At 39.9% G+C, this 16,368-nt stretch overlaps 2 protein-coding genes across 5 annotated transcripts in view; both read right to left on the bottom strand.

Moving 5' to 3' along the window:
* The window catches only part of gng12a (guanine nucleotide binding protein (G protein), gamma 12a), a 49,317-nt gene extending 41,432 nt beyond the window's left edge, over positions 1-7,885 (bottom strand). The window contains exon 1 of the mRNA XM_050074718.1: positions 7,528-7,885. The gene's annotated coding sequence lies outside the window, so the exon portion shown is untranslated. The remainder of the gene's footprint in view (positions 1-7,527) is intronic.
* A 1,689-nt stretch (positions 7,886-9,574) lies between these two features.
* Positions 9,575-16,368, bottom strand: part of wls (Wnt ligand secretion mediator) — a 31,807-nt gene continuing 25,013 nt past the window's right edge. For 2 of the 4 annotated variants that reach the window (XM_050074699.1, XM_050074701.1), the window contains 4 exons: positions 15,269-15,412; positions 15,021-15,104; positions 14,696-14,849; positions 9,575-10,944 (listed from right to left, as the gene is read on the bottom strand). In XM_050074699.1, coding sequence (XP_049930656.1) covers positions 10,835-10,944; positions 14,696-14,849; positions 15,021-15,104; positions 15,269-15,412 — 492 coding nt within the window. In that variant the 3' untranslated portion in view covers positions 9,575-10,834. Of the gene's footprint in view, positions 10,945-14,680; positions 14,850-15,020; positions 15,105-15,268; positions 15,413-16,368 lie in introns of all 4 variants that reach the window. The other 2 variants (XM_050074698.1, XM_050074700.1) reach the window with 1 other exon arrangement.

Consider the following 16,368-nt stretch of genomic DNA (forward strand, 5'->3'; position numbering starts at 1 on the left):
TCTGATTAGCAGCTGAGCACTAGCAGCGCCCCACTTCCTGAAGCCTGCAGTGACAAACCATCTCTCGTCACCTTTGTGCTCTAACGTTTCACTCTCGTCAGTTTCTCATTAGTCAGATTAAAAAATAAAACAATGTGTTTGAGAATGTTCCAGCTTCAGAGTGCAAATGTAACTGAGAGGGTCTATTTTAAAGCCAATAAAAAAGGACCCTGTAACGCTTGGTATTTCATGAAAGCAAGTAATTCTGCTGCCAAACCAACAGATGGGTGTGACTGTATATCCGCAGTGTCACCACCACCACTCCTCTCAGTACATCTGCTCCCGGGTAGGGTGGAATTCAAGTAAACCGCTGTAGGCCAGGCCTTGTGACTACCAGCAAACACAATGCAGAGCATGCACAGACACACACACACACAAACACACACACCACAAACACACACTCCAACAACTCTGAGCTACAGAGGTGTGTAGTTATGTTTATCCATAGTAATAATAATGTCTGTTTTAGACTAACCCAGCAAAGTTAAGACTTTGTAAATAGGGTTGTTCTTTATAAGACATGGGAGTTGTTAAATAAGAAATGTTTGTATGTATTGTGGTGATCACTTGTAATGCAAACATTTCCTACTGTGCTGAAATTTGGGGAAATGCATACAAAACAAATAAAGATCCTATAATTCAACTTCAGAAAAGAGCCCTCAGAATAATACATAAAGCAGGTTTTTGGGAATTTACTTATCAACTGTTTATAGCATCCTAAACCTTAAAATTTCTAGACATCAAGTGTTTAAAAACATTGAAAATAAAATAAAAGAAAATTGAATAAAATAAAAGACAATAAAAATAAAAATAAAATAAAATAAAATAAATTTAATTAATTTTAATTGAATCAAATTTAATTATATTAAAGTACATAAACTAAAATTACATAAAATTACACAGAATAAAATAAAATAAAATAAAATAAAATTAAATTAAATTAAATTAAATTAAATTAAGAGAAGGAAATTATAATTTAAGAGGATTGTTTTTTTATGAAACATGTAAAGTGAGAGCCAATGTAAAATACAGATGTGTTTCAGTTTTGGGAGTCAAACTACGAACAGACTCAGTGCTGATTTGAAACTGTGTTGCTCCTTAAGCCTTAAAATGTAAAATGGTTAAAATGTAAAATAATTGTGGATTGTAATTTAGAGTATATATGTATTTAATTTTATTTTTTTAATTATTATTATTATTATTTAGTATAGTTGATATTCTGGGTTATACTTTGGTTAATATTAGACAGGCAAAAATAAGCCTGGGGCTTCAGCCTATTCCTTTTTTGGTTTTTAACTGTGAGAAAATTTGTGTGAAATACTCTTTGTTTCTCCAGATGTATGTAACCGAAATAAAACAACCAATACAACCACAGATGTTAAATGGACAGTAACCACTGTAACAGTTTGGTATAATCTCTAACAGTTAAAAAACCTATATTGCTTCACAGTATATCGTCATATTGCTGAACCCACTGTCAAGTTCCAAAAGTGTGCATTTAATATCTGAATTTTTTATCTAGTTTACTGCAGTTAAGGGTGGGAATCACAAGAGGCCTTTCGATTATCACGATGCTTAAGTCACGATACAATATTATTACAATATTAAAAATGTGCGATATGCTGAGTAATGCGATAAAATACATTGCAATAAATTACCTTTTTTTATCCATAAATTGTGTCCCAAAAGATAAACATTATCAACATCTGCTATATCCAATAAAATAAAAAGTTTTCAGTCTGTCCATCTCACTTAGATGATTTTTATTGCAGCTAAATTTATCTAGCGAACTTAAAAGTCATTGATTTTATTATAAAGTTTAATTTGTACTTGTAATATTCAGAATTTATAAAAATAAAATGGTGTGTCGATACGATATCTCCACACAAATATATTGTGATGCTACGCTGTGTTGATTTTTCCCCACCCCTAGTTACTCAAACAACAAACATGTAGGAATTTAAAGTCTCTGTATGAAACATTGGAGCATTAATATAAAGACTGTGAAGTTAACGCTTTCTTAAATATTGTGAGGACCCTGCTCTGCTGCCTGTGCCTGCTGCAGTGGTCAAGTAACGGTATTTGGACAAACTAGTCATGATGAACAACAGAGAACTATCTTGTTATTGGATTGAGTGTGTACACTTTGGTTAAAGAAGATGGCTCCCATGTCTCACACAGCATGATGTAGATTCCCATTCAGTATAGCAGCAAACCAATATTTACTATGCAAAGATGCAGTGGAGTGATGGCGTCCTGAGCAAAGAATTAAGTCACGCAAACGCTGTGTGTTGTAATCCGGGCTTCTCTTTTTGTGCTTAAAGGTAGACAGTCCGGCTGCGCATGCATGTAAGTCCCGTGTGTGTATCCCACTGGCTAGCTAATCACCACCTCTCTGCACCACTGATATTGAGACGTCCTTGTCATGGAAGCATAGCCCTCTCATTCAACTTTGCCCCCAGTTAACACTGCTTGCTCTGTTAGCACTGACTCAGCTAGCTCCATGTTGAGAACTGTGTGCAGTCAGCCTGAATCACTCTGAATCATAGACCTCCAGTGACAAAGCTGTTGCATGTCTGCTTGGGTTTGGATAATACCTAACATTTGAGAACTTAATCTTTAGTTTAATGAACAAAAAAACATGTTTAGGGCAGTCTGTCTAAAAATGTCTATCACAAAGTCCACGGTGACGTCTTTAAATGTCCTGTTTCGAGCGACCAACAATCTAAAATTAAAGATACTCAGTTTACAATGAATAATAAAACAGAGAGAGGCTAAAAATATTCACATTTGAGAACCTGGAATGAAAGGATATTTGGCATTATTGCTTTTAGGAATACCAAAAATATTCGCTGACGATAAAATTGTTAGGAATTCATTTCTTTCTAATTAACTAATTGATTATATAACTAATCATTTCAGCTCTAAACACGTCTAATAATTACTAAACTTAATAAACAACATTCTGAGGAAAACACTGGCACTGACATCTATCTCAGGAATTAATTTTAGGACTGCAATCATTTGTTACTCTTTCTAAATGAATGTATTTATGAATAAAATGTTAGAAAAAAGTGAAAAAATGCATGTTATACTTTCTCAGAGCACAACATCACGTCTTGAAATGGCTTCCAAACAACAGTCCTAAGATATTCAGTTAATATATGACAAAAAAAAGCATGAAATCATCTCATTTAACCAGCAAATGTTGGGATTTTTGCTTTATTAAAACTACAGTGATTGATCAAAATAGCTGTTAATCAACTAAAGTGATTAATTGAATAATTGTTCCAGCTCTACACAGATTAAAACGTTACCCAGCAGTGATGTACATGACAGAAATATCAGTGCTTCTATGAGACTGTAGTTAAAATATCACTGTGAGGGTCAGAAGAGAGTAGAAGTGCTCTTTGATGGGGCAGAAACATGTACTTTAGAAGGTATACTTTTAGAAACTTCAGCCCTGTGTGTGTGTTCACATTTCGAGAAACTATGTGAACCACTCTGCCCAGAAAGGAAGTAGTGAGTTCACTCAAAAGACACTGAAGCAAGCACGCACAGGCACAAACACACACACACCAACTCCTACTTCAACAAACTGTGTACAATGAAAGAGCTGCGGGGAATCCACAGGCAGCACTATGAGGAAACAGATCCTGGCTGACTGTGGCTACCGCTGCGTCTTCCTCCTGCACCAAACTGGCTGTTTGTCAAGAAGTCGCCGGCAGAGCTGCCGATCGAGTCGGGCGACATTCTGTGTCAGAGGAGATGCACGCTGCTTCCAGAGCAGCCTGTTAGCCGATAAGATATTACAGCATTGGTTACGGCTGTGTGCGCCGCTTCCCACATGATCCCAACAGATCATCCATTGTTCAACAAGTTAAACTCGTATGGAGCCATAAGGAAAGGAGATTAAAAATCCATCCTACACTCAGACTCTCACTGTACAGGGAATCCCCTAACCCTGTCTTCTTCTGTTTATTGTATTAAAGGCACAGTTTGCCCCCAAATCAAAAACACATATTTTTCCTCTTGCCTATAGTGCTTATCAGTCGAGATCGTTTTTATGTGAGATGCAAAGTGTTGCAGATATCAGCTGTAGAGATGTCTGCCTTCTCTCAAATATAATGGAACTAGATGGCACTCAGCTTGTGGTGCCAAAAAATACATTTAAAAAACTCAACAGCAATGTCTCTTTCCAGAAATCATGACCTGGTTACTCAAGATAATCCACAGACCTTGTTGTGAGCTGTTAAAGGTAGGAACTATTTTCTTTCTACTGAACTAACTACACTCGCCAACTGTATCACTGCACAGAAGGAAGTGTGCATCTACTGCTAGCTCACCTAGCACCACTGAGCTAGCTAACGTTACAGCTCAGCCAAAGAGGACGCCGTCAAAGTTCACATAAAATGAAACATAAATGTTCCCAAAGTCAATTCTGTGTCTCTGTGTAAATCATTTGTTATTATTTTTGTTATATGCCAAATATGTTTGTTTTTTTAAAGATCTGTATCAAGGTATTTCTACACCATAATCTTGGTGTGAAGTCGTTTCTCTTCCTGTAAAACCAGCTAAAACAGTTTCAAATATTGAAACAATGCTGACTGAGTCATCCTGCCCTCAGGGGACATTTACAAAACTTCATCCAATCTAACGACACTTTGGGCGACCAGCTAACCACACCAGTCATGAAACCACATTTCACCATTTGTGTGTTTTGTAGCTAACAGAGCAATATGGAGATAATAAGAAATGTGTTTGAATCCAACTGGACAAAACCTCTGTTTTCATTTTCAAAACTATGTGGCGATCCTGATCTAACAGCGCAGGAGGTGTTTAGAAAGTCAACAGTCTGCTATAGCTCCGTATTGCTACCTTTTAATGTTTAATTCTCGCACTGTCATGAGCACAAGCCTCTTGTCCATGAGTAGATGCACACCTACTTCTGCGGGGTGATACGGTTGGTGGGTGTAGCTTGGTAGTAAGAAAGTAGTTCCTACTAGGGAATTCAATGGTTAACTGCTGAGAATATTTTTGACCATTTACACATGTTGGTCTGTAGGTTAAATTTGCTACTCTTGAGATTACTGCACTCAGATCTAGTGGGAGCTAGCTCGCTAGTTTCGCCACTCATTCAGCAATTACCTCTAGTAACGCTATCCTGACCAAACAGCGTTGCTGTGGAAACATTGTGCCCACTCTCCGGTCTCCTCCCAGGTCACCTTGGTGAGTGAGCAGCTCAATTTTGAGCTGTAAAACCCCTTTAGCATTGTTGACTATGTTATCACTGTTAGCACTGTTACAACTGTTAACAGTGGTTAGCAGTGGTGCTAGCATACTTAATGATGCTTTAAGGGTTTTGCAACCAAAATGAATCAGCTTATTCATCAGGGTGATCTGGGGGGAAACCAGAGGGTGGGCATAATGTTTCTGCAGCAATACATTCTGCCACAAGCAAGGCGTCGAAGGAGCAACACCACTAGCTAGCTACTTTAGCTCCCAACCGAACTGGGTGGTATGCAATGCAAAGCAGATGAAACAATAAAGACTAAAGGCTGGGCAGTGGGCACTATGTTTCCACAAGTTAACGCATTGCACAACAGTAAAAATTCACCACCTCTAAATGCATAGAGCTTTGAAATGCAGCGCTAAAGCTTACTGAGGCAATGGAGTGCTAGACAACATTGTTTTGTTTTGTTTTATCTTCTTAAAAATTAAGTGGTTCATGACCAGTTAATGGGCGTCGACCTATCGAAAGCAAAATTAACAAAACTGACATCTCTAGTTTCTATATGAAACTGCTCACAACAAGGTCTGTGGATTATCTTGAGTAACCAGGTCATGATTTCTGGAAAGAGACATTACTGTTGAGTTTTTCAAATGTATTTTTTTGGCACTTTGAGCACCACAAGCTGAGTGCCATCTAGTGCCATTATATTGGAGAGAAGGCAGACATCTCTACAGCTGATATCTCCAACATTCTGCAACCCACACCAAAACAATCTACATTAATAAACACCACTACAGGTGAGAGGAAAAATATGTATTTTTGATTTTGGGCTGAACTGTCCCTTTAAGCAGGACACTGTTCCCATCTTGACCGCCTGTCCCCCTCCTCCTGTTACTAATCAATTTACATGCATCACACGTCACGTGAAATCCTGCCAGCGATCCGGGCTAACCTCACTCAGCTACAAATGCATCCCACGCAACCAAAGCTGGAAGAGAGAGAGTTTAAAAACTCTTTCATGTCAGAGGTCACATTTTTACCACATTAAACACACATCTCAGTGAGTATTATCTGAGGAATTGTTCTGTCCATTCATACGAGCGCAGGAGATGAAACACTCTTGTGAATTTACAGATTTTGCTAATACAGGGGGTTAGTGTTTGTTCTGAGGCTCAAGACCAGACCTGACAGCAGTAGTGAAGGCAGCTGCTCATGGACATCAGCATCTTCATTTCTCATGAAACAACAACATATTCCTGCTTTTACCTGTGACACCACTGCATGAGCACACAGACACACCTTTATGTGTCACATAAGTAACACAGCAAGCACTCGTGGGTGTTTTCATAAGAAAGACAACAGAGTTAGTTCATACACATGTTCATATCTGTTTTGCTGAATTCAGAGGCACTTCCTGTTGACTAATGTCCGTTATATGACTGTTCACGCATAATAAAACTAAAAGCCTGTCAAACCAAAACCAAACCCCTGCCACCACCGGCATGAAGGCAGGAAGTGTGTGATCCTCAGCTTCCAGTGTGTGGTGCGGCCCACTCATGTTGATGGGTGTTGAGAGGAAGCTTTGATGGCGGTGAATGGGGTACTAATGAGTTGGCCTTATCAATGGCCGGTCTGTATTCTGTCCTCCTAATGGCCATGGGGACATCAACAGAGCTGTTGATGCTCCATGTAAACATCTCAGCCACTTCCCTGTGTGGGGGGCCTCCCACTTCAACCATCACACCAGGTTCATAATATAATTGGTTCATTTGAACTTCAATGTTGCAAGCTTTTACCTATTGCATAATGTAAAGGAAGTGGCTGTTTTGTATATGTGTAAAAGTGCCTTTCTGCTCTGGAATAGTCTGTGTTTTGCTGTCCAGAATAAGTCATTATGTGGCAAACACAGTAGGTGGGCCTGTGGGGAATAATCAGGGCAGAAGGCCCAGACAGCACTGAGCTGCTGAGTAAACCTTGAGCTCAAGCTATCACCTGTTGAATACTATGATCAGGAAGCAGTCAGTGACATGTTTATGCGAGCTGACAGGAGTCACACATAAGGAAAATTACACAGTGTTTGGTAATAATTCGCTGTGGTGCCACCTAAGTGTTGCATAAACGGATGAAGACTGTGAAAGCTGGCAGCAGTGACAGTAAATATGTCTGGTAGTAAAGCAGACTGAGACCAACTGTTGCTTCAGGTAAAGGCGCAGTAATGTCGGCTGTTAATGTGACAGTGTATGGACACATCTTACCTGGCCGGGGCAATGTACAGGCAGGCAGGTCTAGCCGTGTGTCTCCTTCCACTGAAGCCAAACTGTATCCGTCAACAGACTGGGAGGAGACCTTTCCCTCTGCTGTGTCGCTCACGGCGCAATGTCACAACTACACTAATGTGTTTACACCACACACTGAGGACGACCAGCTCGACATGGACTTCACCGCCGACTTCAAAGCAGCCGAGTCGCTCCGCTCTCACTTCCCGCTGACGGTTGGTGTTAATGTTTAATTTCGTTTACTTTTTTTTCTCCTTCCCAGTACGACCAGTCTCCCCCCGCTCCTTTCCTTTTCCTCCGCCACTCGGACGCTCCGCGACGAGAACAGCCGAATGTAGTCGGGAGGCGGAACAACCCGAAACACTGCCGGATGTTCAAGCTACCTGCCGTTAATATACTACTTCCGCTTTAGCCTTTCAAAATAAAACTTCAGTTGGGGTTTAGAAAACTGAAAGTAATTTTGAGCTAACGTTACATATACTTAACTTGAGTGTTTCTATTTTATGCTACTTTTATGCTATTTTATGTTACATTTAGCCTATAAGAAAGCTGTGGTTAGTTTACTAGTTACTTTGTAGATTAACAGCACATTAGGGACTGTTCGTTACATATGAGGGACGAAGAGGTGGTGCAAAGTACTGAAGAGGGCCTTTTGTTTATTATTTTGGCTCAGGGGGGCATATACATTTGTCATATAAAATGGCCATATAAAATTGTAATCCAATTATATAATACATACATATTATTCCAAGACTTTATCATGCACATAACTGTACATATTTCTTATGTTTACTTTTATTCTATTCTTGTTTCCTCTATTGATGTATATATTGTTTAATTTCACACTTACAGCCTCAGCACAGTGACGATATATATTTTATTTTTAATATTTTAATATCTTAAGTACATGTGTTAAACACTGTAGCATAATGCACATTATATTTTTTTATTTTAATGTACATTTTCAGTTGTATTTTACTTACTTACCTCTTATAATTCTTCATTCTTTACATTGGAGCGACTGTAACGAATCACAATTTCCCCTCAGGGATCAATAAAGTATTTCTGACTCGGATTCTGAATTTAAATGGTTGTATTTTGTATTTATTTTACCGCCAATTTTTAATGAAAACACACCTTTCAAACCTGTGGGTGGTTTAAAATGGGCATGTTTTCTTTTTTAAAAATGCCTAAATTACACCATTAATCAAAGCCAGAAACTGTACAAACAGAAATTACTGTTGGATTATTAAATTTCCAACTGTCCTTAGATGTGCAAAGAACGTCCTCTGATAAATAAAGAACAGTCCCTTGACATAAATAAGGATGTACTGTTACAGATAAAGCAACCTGGCAGTATATTTTGAGCATCAAACAGTACATTTTCTGCATTCTGGTGACTTTTTAGCACCAATGTGTGCCCTCTGTGCCTAAAGTTATGATGTAAATGTCTTTAATTTTATCGAAGTAAATGTCCTCTGCTACTTTCATGTTTTTATTGGAGGACAAATGTACATGGTCTAAATATTGGGCAGGACATGTTCCCTGCTCCCCCTCCCCCTGAAATATACACCTGTGCTAGTTTATCTCCCAAATTAAACCTAACTCAGAATGTATTTAAATCTTAAAAGAAAAGAACACAACTTCCTGTCTCACTCTGGCTCTTTGTGACGAGCTTTACTGATGAGCAGGATGGGTGTTCTGCTCTGAGCCATACAGAGGCGCACTCTCCCCACGCTGTTCATATTCAAGCCTTTATTTCACAAAGCCTTCCAGCCAAGGTGTTTTAACTGTGAATTTGACCAAAAACAATTTTTTGATTAGTATACCCAGTTTGGTATGAAGGGCTGTAAGTCACTGTCACTGTAAAGACACACTGAATTCCTTAAAGAGATATTTACATGATATTCCTCTCCCCTGGTTTAATCTCTTTAAATTACAGGCAAGTGAAACTAAAACTAAAGATTTGTATATAAAACTCACTCAGATCAAACACTATGACACCATGACAATTACACAAGGGGTATTAAGTAAAAGTTTTTTATTTAAATTAGCATAAAAAGCAAAAACAAACTAAGAACCATGTATAATCGGCTACAGTCAACTTCAAAAACATTGATAGAGCTTGATGCATATATTTTGTGAAGTTGAAAATAAGCACTTTATAAAAAATAGATATCTACATAGTAACATAATGAACATACAGTATGCATTTCCCAAAGTGGCTATGTGGTCTGTACATTTCCCCCAATGATATAAAAAAAAAAGGATCTCCACCACTTTAAAGACTGACAGCAGTACTAAACACGATCTACTCTCTATGGAAGAATGGGTGTTTGTGACGGGCTCTGAGGCCGTGACTGAGAATATGACAGGTAATTAAGCAGAAAATTAAACCGTGTATCCTTCTGTCCATCTTCACCTAGAGCTCCGGTCTTTACAAATGATTCAGTTTAACCGCACGGCTGCCGAATACAACCTCTGACCACCAAGAAATAGTTTTCTTTACACTCTAATCTCTTTCTTTTTGGCGTCAAAAGCATTGTGCAACATTTACATACACAACATAGTTTACATTAAGTTTGAAATGTCAGAAAAAAATCCACAGTGAAATGAAATGGACTGATAGGAGTGTTGATAATATTCAGCCTTTAGAGATACAATGGGGAAACAGGGTGGCACGTAGCGAGTCACACAGCTGAGGGTCTGGTGCTGACAGAGGACAGGAACTGTGGGACTGATAAGCCTCGTTTCCACCGAGCAGTCTGGTTCACTTCAATTCGTTACACATTAGAGTGATTCATTTTGCGCCTCCAATGTCAAAAGTTGTAGCTGGTACCAATAAAACAGATCCATTATGTACCGGTTTTTTGTTACCCTTCTGCTGAGGTACCAAACACACTGATCAGATACCAAAGAACACTCCAGCCTGTTCTTTTTGTTCTAAAACTGTCGGTGTGCGACCCTGTTCCCGTGACGATAAAGGTGCAGATGATCCTCTGCATTGAGAGCCAGATGTAGCTGTGAGTAACGACAACCCCGCCTACATTTGAGACAACTATCTGCAGTGGAAACTAAACAGTACACGTCCGTACGGGTTACGTACCAGTTCTAACAGTATTATACCAACAGTGTTTGGTGGGGACGCGGCTGTAGGTTACTTGCAAGGTGGACTGTTCATACTGTTTATGGATGTAAAGAGAAAAGCCTGTTTGATTACATATACGAGGGAGGGGATGTTTGGAGCAGTAGGTAGTCGAGGGGAGTCTTAGTGACAGTGCGACGTCTACTCCTGGGCCTCTTTGCCTGTCATCTTGTAGAGCTCAGTGGGGCCATCAACGTGGGTGATGGTAGTGGTCAGCTGGATGTCCTCGCCGCTGTTTGCCCCGGTGTCTCCTGCACACACAGACATGACACATCCTTATGAGCTAAAGCCTCAACAACATGACACGAATACAAAACATTTTACAGCATATTCTCTTGTATTACTGGGGGCGATAATCTGTTGTGTAACAAGTTGGTTCATGCTGGCTTTATACCATCAACAGACATATTTCTCAATATTGGAATAAAATAAGTTTGACTTAAGTTGGTGTGCACTGTAAGGAGGTCATAAAACTCAGTCCAACCCTCACCAATGTCTGGATCCCAGCGTGGGGCAGTAGCCCTCGCTACACTTAACGCAAGAAGGGTTATTCTGCTTAACTGGAACTCCCCTGACACACCACCATTTAGACACTGGGTCAGACACCTACAGTATTGATGTCATTAAGCTTAGAGATCAGATATTCTCTTGAGGGCAAAAGTGACCCGTTCTCAAGGATTTGGGAACCCTAAAAAGCTTACTTAGCGAATGCTGCCTTTTAACTTTTGTCATTTTACGAGCCACGCATTAGGTTGTTGTGTGCGTGATTCATTCTGATAACTTCTAGCCTGTCCTTAACCTTTATAGTTTTGTGCTTGCATGTCTGTATCATTGTATGACAATTATGATCTATGATACTGGAACTGTTCCTGTGTTATGTTCTGTAGAAACTGCAAAACCCAATAAAAACAATCTACAAAAAAAAAAAGTTTTTAGTCTTGGTTCATGCCAATAGTCAAGTTCAGTGACGTTAACCTTTGTAAACAACCAATAGCTGCACTTTCTCCAGGGCCGACAAGAAGCAGCAAACCAGTTAGACAGTAAACATGGAGGAGACTCTGAAGAGGTGAGAACGTTAGGAAGTGTCGGTTCTCTTGGACTGTGGAAAAGGAGGAGAAACTGGTGGAGAAGAGGAGTAAACAAGAGTCTGTGTTTAATTCGGCGTGTATCCGATCCACCAACCAGCACTTATTTTAGTGAGAAATCTTAATTTCTGAAACAGTTTGCCTCTCATAAAATAGTGCAGCTAACCTACGGAGGCTGGAAGTGAGCTGAGGAGGCAGAATCCAAAATGTAGTCTAGTTGTAGTCTTGTAAATAGCGAATATCTCATAGTGTGTGACTACAAACTCACAGACGTGAGAGGGCATCAGACTTGCATCTTTTAAAAGTTTTTTCAAGTCTTGTAGTGTATTGCAGTAAAGTTTCATCAACATAAATACTTTCAGCTTCTTCGAAACAAAGTGAAACTCAGAGCTGATTAAGTAAATCAACACAGACTGAAACTTGGAGAGAGGTTGACGTACTTCAGGGAACGCTTCCAGAGATTCAAACTCTTTTTCTCTCCTCGCGTCACTGACGTCAGGAGATGGATGGATGGTTTTCATTACTTCCCTGCTCTCCAACCCACCCCCACCCCCACCCTTCTTTACTGTTGCCTTCCCTTCTGTCTGGAAGGAAGCCTGGTGTCCATTAGAATCACCCTCTCGGGCCAAAGAGACCCTTCTTTCCCCTGGGAATCTGGGTCCGTCTGAATCACCGACCCCTCCTCCCTTCCTTCAAAAACAAACTTTGGATGAATAGGCAGCTTTACAGCAGAGGACAGACACTTCTTCCCCATCAGAATGAAGTGAGCTACTAGGACACTACTGAAATAACTTTAAAACAACAAGAAGATGATTCAGGTTTATTTCAAACTAACTCTAATAATCATAAAATTACTTTTACAATCACAGAACTACTGAGCCTGTTGCATCTGAAAGTCTTTTCAAATGTCACCCCAAAACTTTAAATGAAAAAGAAACAACAGGGTGAATCTGAACTGAATTTATCTGAGTGCTATTAGACATATCTAACCATCAAATATTAGACAACATCCACACTAGTACGTTTTCATTTTAAAACGCGGTTTCAAAACGAGGTGGAACTACTGAAAGTAACGCAAGTTAAGGCGGTGGGAAACAGATTGGGAGGTTAAGAAACAACAGTTTCGATTGATCCACACTGCCTGGAAAATAATAGGCGTCAAAGAGCATATTTCCATGCAGTCTACTTTTAAACAGGCTACTCTAAAGCTCTAAGTCAAGCCAATAAGATTATCAATGACTCCTCTCACGTCCTGCATACTGAGTACAAGCTGCTGCCCTCTGGTAGGAGATTTAGAGTGCCTCGTTGCAGACTGAACAGATTAAAAAAATTAATTCATACCTCTGTCTGTAAAGCTTTTAAACAATGCCAGATAAAACGTTATCTGGCACTGTAATATGACGATTTGCTTATTTGCATTTTTATAGAGGTGTTTTTAGTCTTTGACGTCATTTACTTATCTTTTTGTTTCCTATTGTTACATTGGGTATAATGATTTGTCTATGTATTATGTTGTATGTTATATTTCTATGGCTGCAGTATGAGTGTAGGGCCCAAGATAAAAAAATTTCCCACTCTGTGGGACAATAGTCTCGCTCACCAGACCTTTCTCAAGAAAAGAAAGGTCTGGCTGCGCCGATTCTCACTTTAAGATTGGAGAAAAAAAACACCCCCGCTGCTTGTACTTCTTTCAACCAATCACAATCGTTCTGGGCGGTGCCACAGCAACGGTGTGCTTGCAAAAATATTGCCGGGGGGGGGGACAGGTTTTGGTGTAACACACCCACAAAAATATCACCTACAGGACGCGAACCATGGCAGAAAAATGGCTACATCCCTGCAAGATCAAACACCACAAAAGTTAGTAAAGGACGTGTTGAAAACGGTTGAAAACTGCTACACAACCGGAGGTGGTAGGGCGGGACTTCAGCGGGTGGCTCGTTCCGCCCAATGAGAGGCTGATCTCTGCAGCGAACTTCCACCCACTCAGACTAGTGGGACAATAAAGTTAATCTTGAATCTTGAATCGTTACAAAGTAAATACAATGACATATTAGGCGGTGCTAGGAGAATTATGGCACTGGAAAAGGAGTACCCGCACAAGGAGAATGACATCACAAGAGGTACGTAGACCTAGCTGACTCTGTTTTGACTTCACATATCATGACTGGTAAGACCCAATCGGGACGCTGACGTGGAGGTCTGCTGCATAATTTTCAACAGGGGGCATAAGCACATACAGCATGAAGCAGTGACTCACCGCCCTGACACTGGCATGAGAGTGAGACCAGCGGCGTTGCAGGCGACAACATCAGCTGGCTTGAGTCGAGCCAGCTCACACCACTACAACTTTTCTCTGCAGCATTCTTAAATAGTTTCATCTCGTCGCAAATCTTTGGTCTGAACTAAGCTTAAGGCCTTGCCCACTTGTACACCGCTATTTTTAAAAAGGTAGCTTTTTTATGTGCTCTGGCCTTTTGTCCTGCACACACACACTGTGTTCTCACTGCTCCAGGTAGCCTTCTGGTAATTACTTTTTTCAGGCTTCTGGTTGGCGAACATCATGGTCGTCTTCTTCTTACTGTGGCTTTAGGGTTACAGCCATATTGCTCCCTGCTGGTTTGGCATGCTCTTGACAGCGCTTCAATAGTGTTTTCATTTGGACGGAGATTTTATAAGTCAGTTTCGTGCAAATGCGAATTAGATGTGAAAAAATAACTTAGAAACATTTCTTTTAAACTTTATCGTTAGTTAGATCATCTATTTTATTTAAGTCTTTGTCTAGCACATATTCTAGACTTAACTGCTACAATGGCTGAAAATGTTAAGGTTACTTTATTCCACTACTAGAAAGCAGTGTAGGCCATTTACAACCAATAGTTAGTAGAAAATATGTAGTTACCAGTGATGCACTGACCACTCGACTGCTCGTCTCCATAACGTTTGTGAGATGGCGCGTAGAGGAACATGATGGCGAAGACGTACAGGTTCCACATGCCGTAGATGCCAGTGAAGAAGGCGCTGTTCACCTGCACTGTGTAGTCTCCCCAGTGCCAGTGACCCTCATTCACCTGGATACAGACAGAGGACAGATGCATACTTTCTGTGTTATTGTTTTTAGGGTGTTGTAGGTGTTTGGACGGCAGCAAAACAGCTTTTATAGTCATTGTGAAAATAAAATGTGACACAATTTTCAGCTAAACAGTCCTAACTGCACAGCATTTCAACATAGTGGCATTCACCTGACTGATGATGAAGAAGATGACAGTCATGGCGGCACAGGCCAGAGTGACCAACATGAGGAACTTGAACCTGAAAATCAAACCCTAAAAAGGAGATAAAGGGGATGAGTTTGTGAAACTATCAACAAAAAACACACTGTGTAGCAGAGAAATCATTTTTACTGTCATAACTTAACCGTTTCATCTTTGGTGGTGATAATCAACTATTACATATATGCAAACACAAGCTTGCCAGATGAAACACACACCTCATAGTGCAGCCGTCTGGCCCTGGACATGGCGGGCAGGGACATCCTCTTACCACTAATGTTGCGAAAGACTTGAAAAACCATGAAGCAAAGAAAGAGGAAGTAGAGACAGGCACAGATCCCCGCCACAATAATGAATGCCATCTGAGGCAACACCAGTCAAGGTAATAAGCAAATAACAATGTCCTTAAAAAGAGCGGTGGTGCACACAGTGGACATCTGAGGGATATAATTACTTTAATCATTTGTCCTCATTATTGGAAAGCAAGCAGACTTAATGCACTGGTGTGCAGGTTTATCCTCATATGCTCCAGAATGTGACAGTACACTGCTCACTGACAACAGTCTTCAACAAACTGCTGAGTCAGGAACACTAAGCAGCTTGGGGATGTCAGTTTTGGTCAACTTTGCTTTCAACAGCCCAACACCCGTTAATTAACCAGTTAATTTGTAAGAAAAAAACAAAATTACATGGAATACAAGTGGGCTTCATTACACCAAAACTGAAAGTAAGCATCTCCATAGTGCGGGTCTTTTGATGTCGACCACTGTCATAACTGTACTTTGGGAAATAGTATGCAAAGAGCTTAAACACATGCTAGGATATGAGGTTTCTCACGGTTGTTTGGTGCTTCATCTCTGAAGAAAATGTTACTGCTAGTGATATATATTTGATTAAAATATTGCTAGTAACAAGCATGAAAGCTATCACTAGGAACTGGGGTAAAGACACACCACCAACGCAGGACCAGTAGCTAACAACTGTGGAAGAAATCTTATTTACAGAGACACTGACACATACTGAGACTACAAGAAGCACAACTAGAAAGAAAATGGAAAAAAATGGACTCTATACAAGACTAAAAACACGACACTGGACTGGAATAATAATCAATAGATACACTAATCCATAGGGCTGTAAAAATGTGTATTTACATAGGCAGTTTTTGTTTCGCTAGCTCTTACTATTTTTCAGTTATTATTTTATTATGCTGTTGTAACGGATATGTCAATGTCACAAAAAATGTTTTAATATAGATTTAAGTGGGAAAAAAGAAATACAAGTGGCACCAGTGCTTGACATTAATGCCATAAACAAA

Source organism: Epinephelus moara, chromosome 21 (assembly GCF_006386435.1).
Source record: "Epinephelus moara isolate mb chromosome 21, YSFRI_EMoa_1.0, whole genome shotgun sequence".
Classification (NCBI taxonomy): Eukaryota; Metazoa; Chordata; class Actinopteri; order Perciformes; family Serranidae; genus Epinephelus; species Epinephelus moara.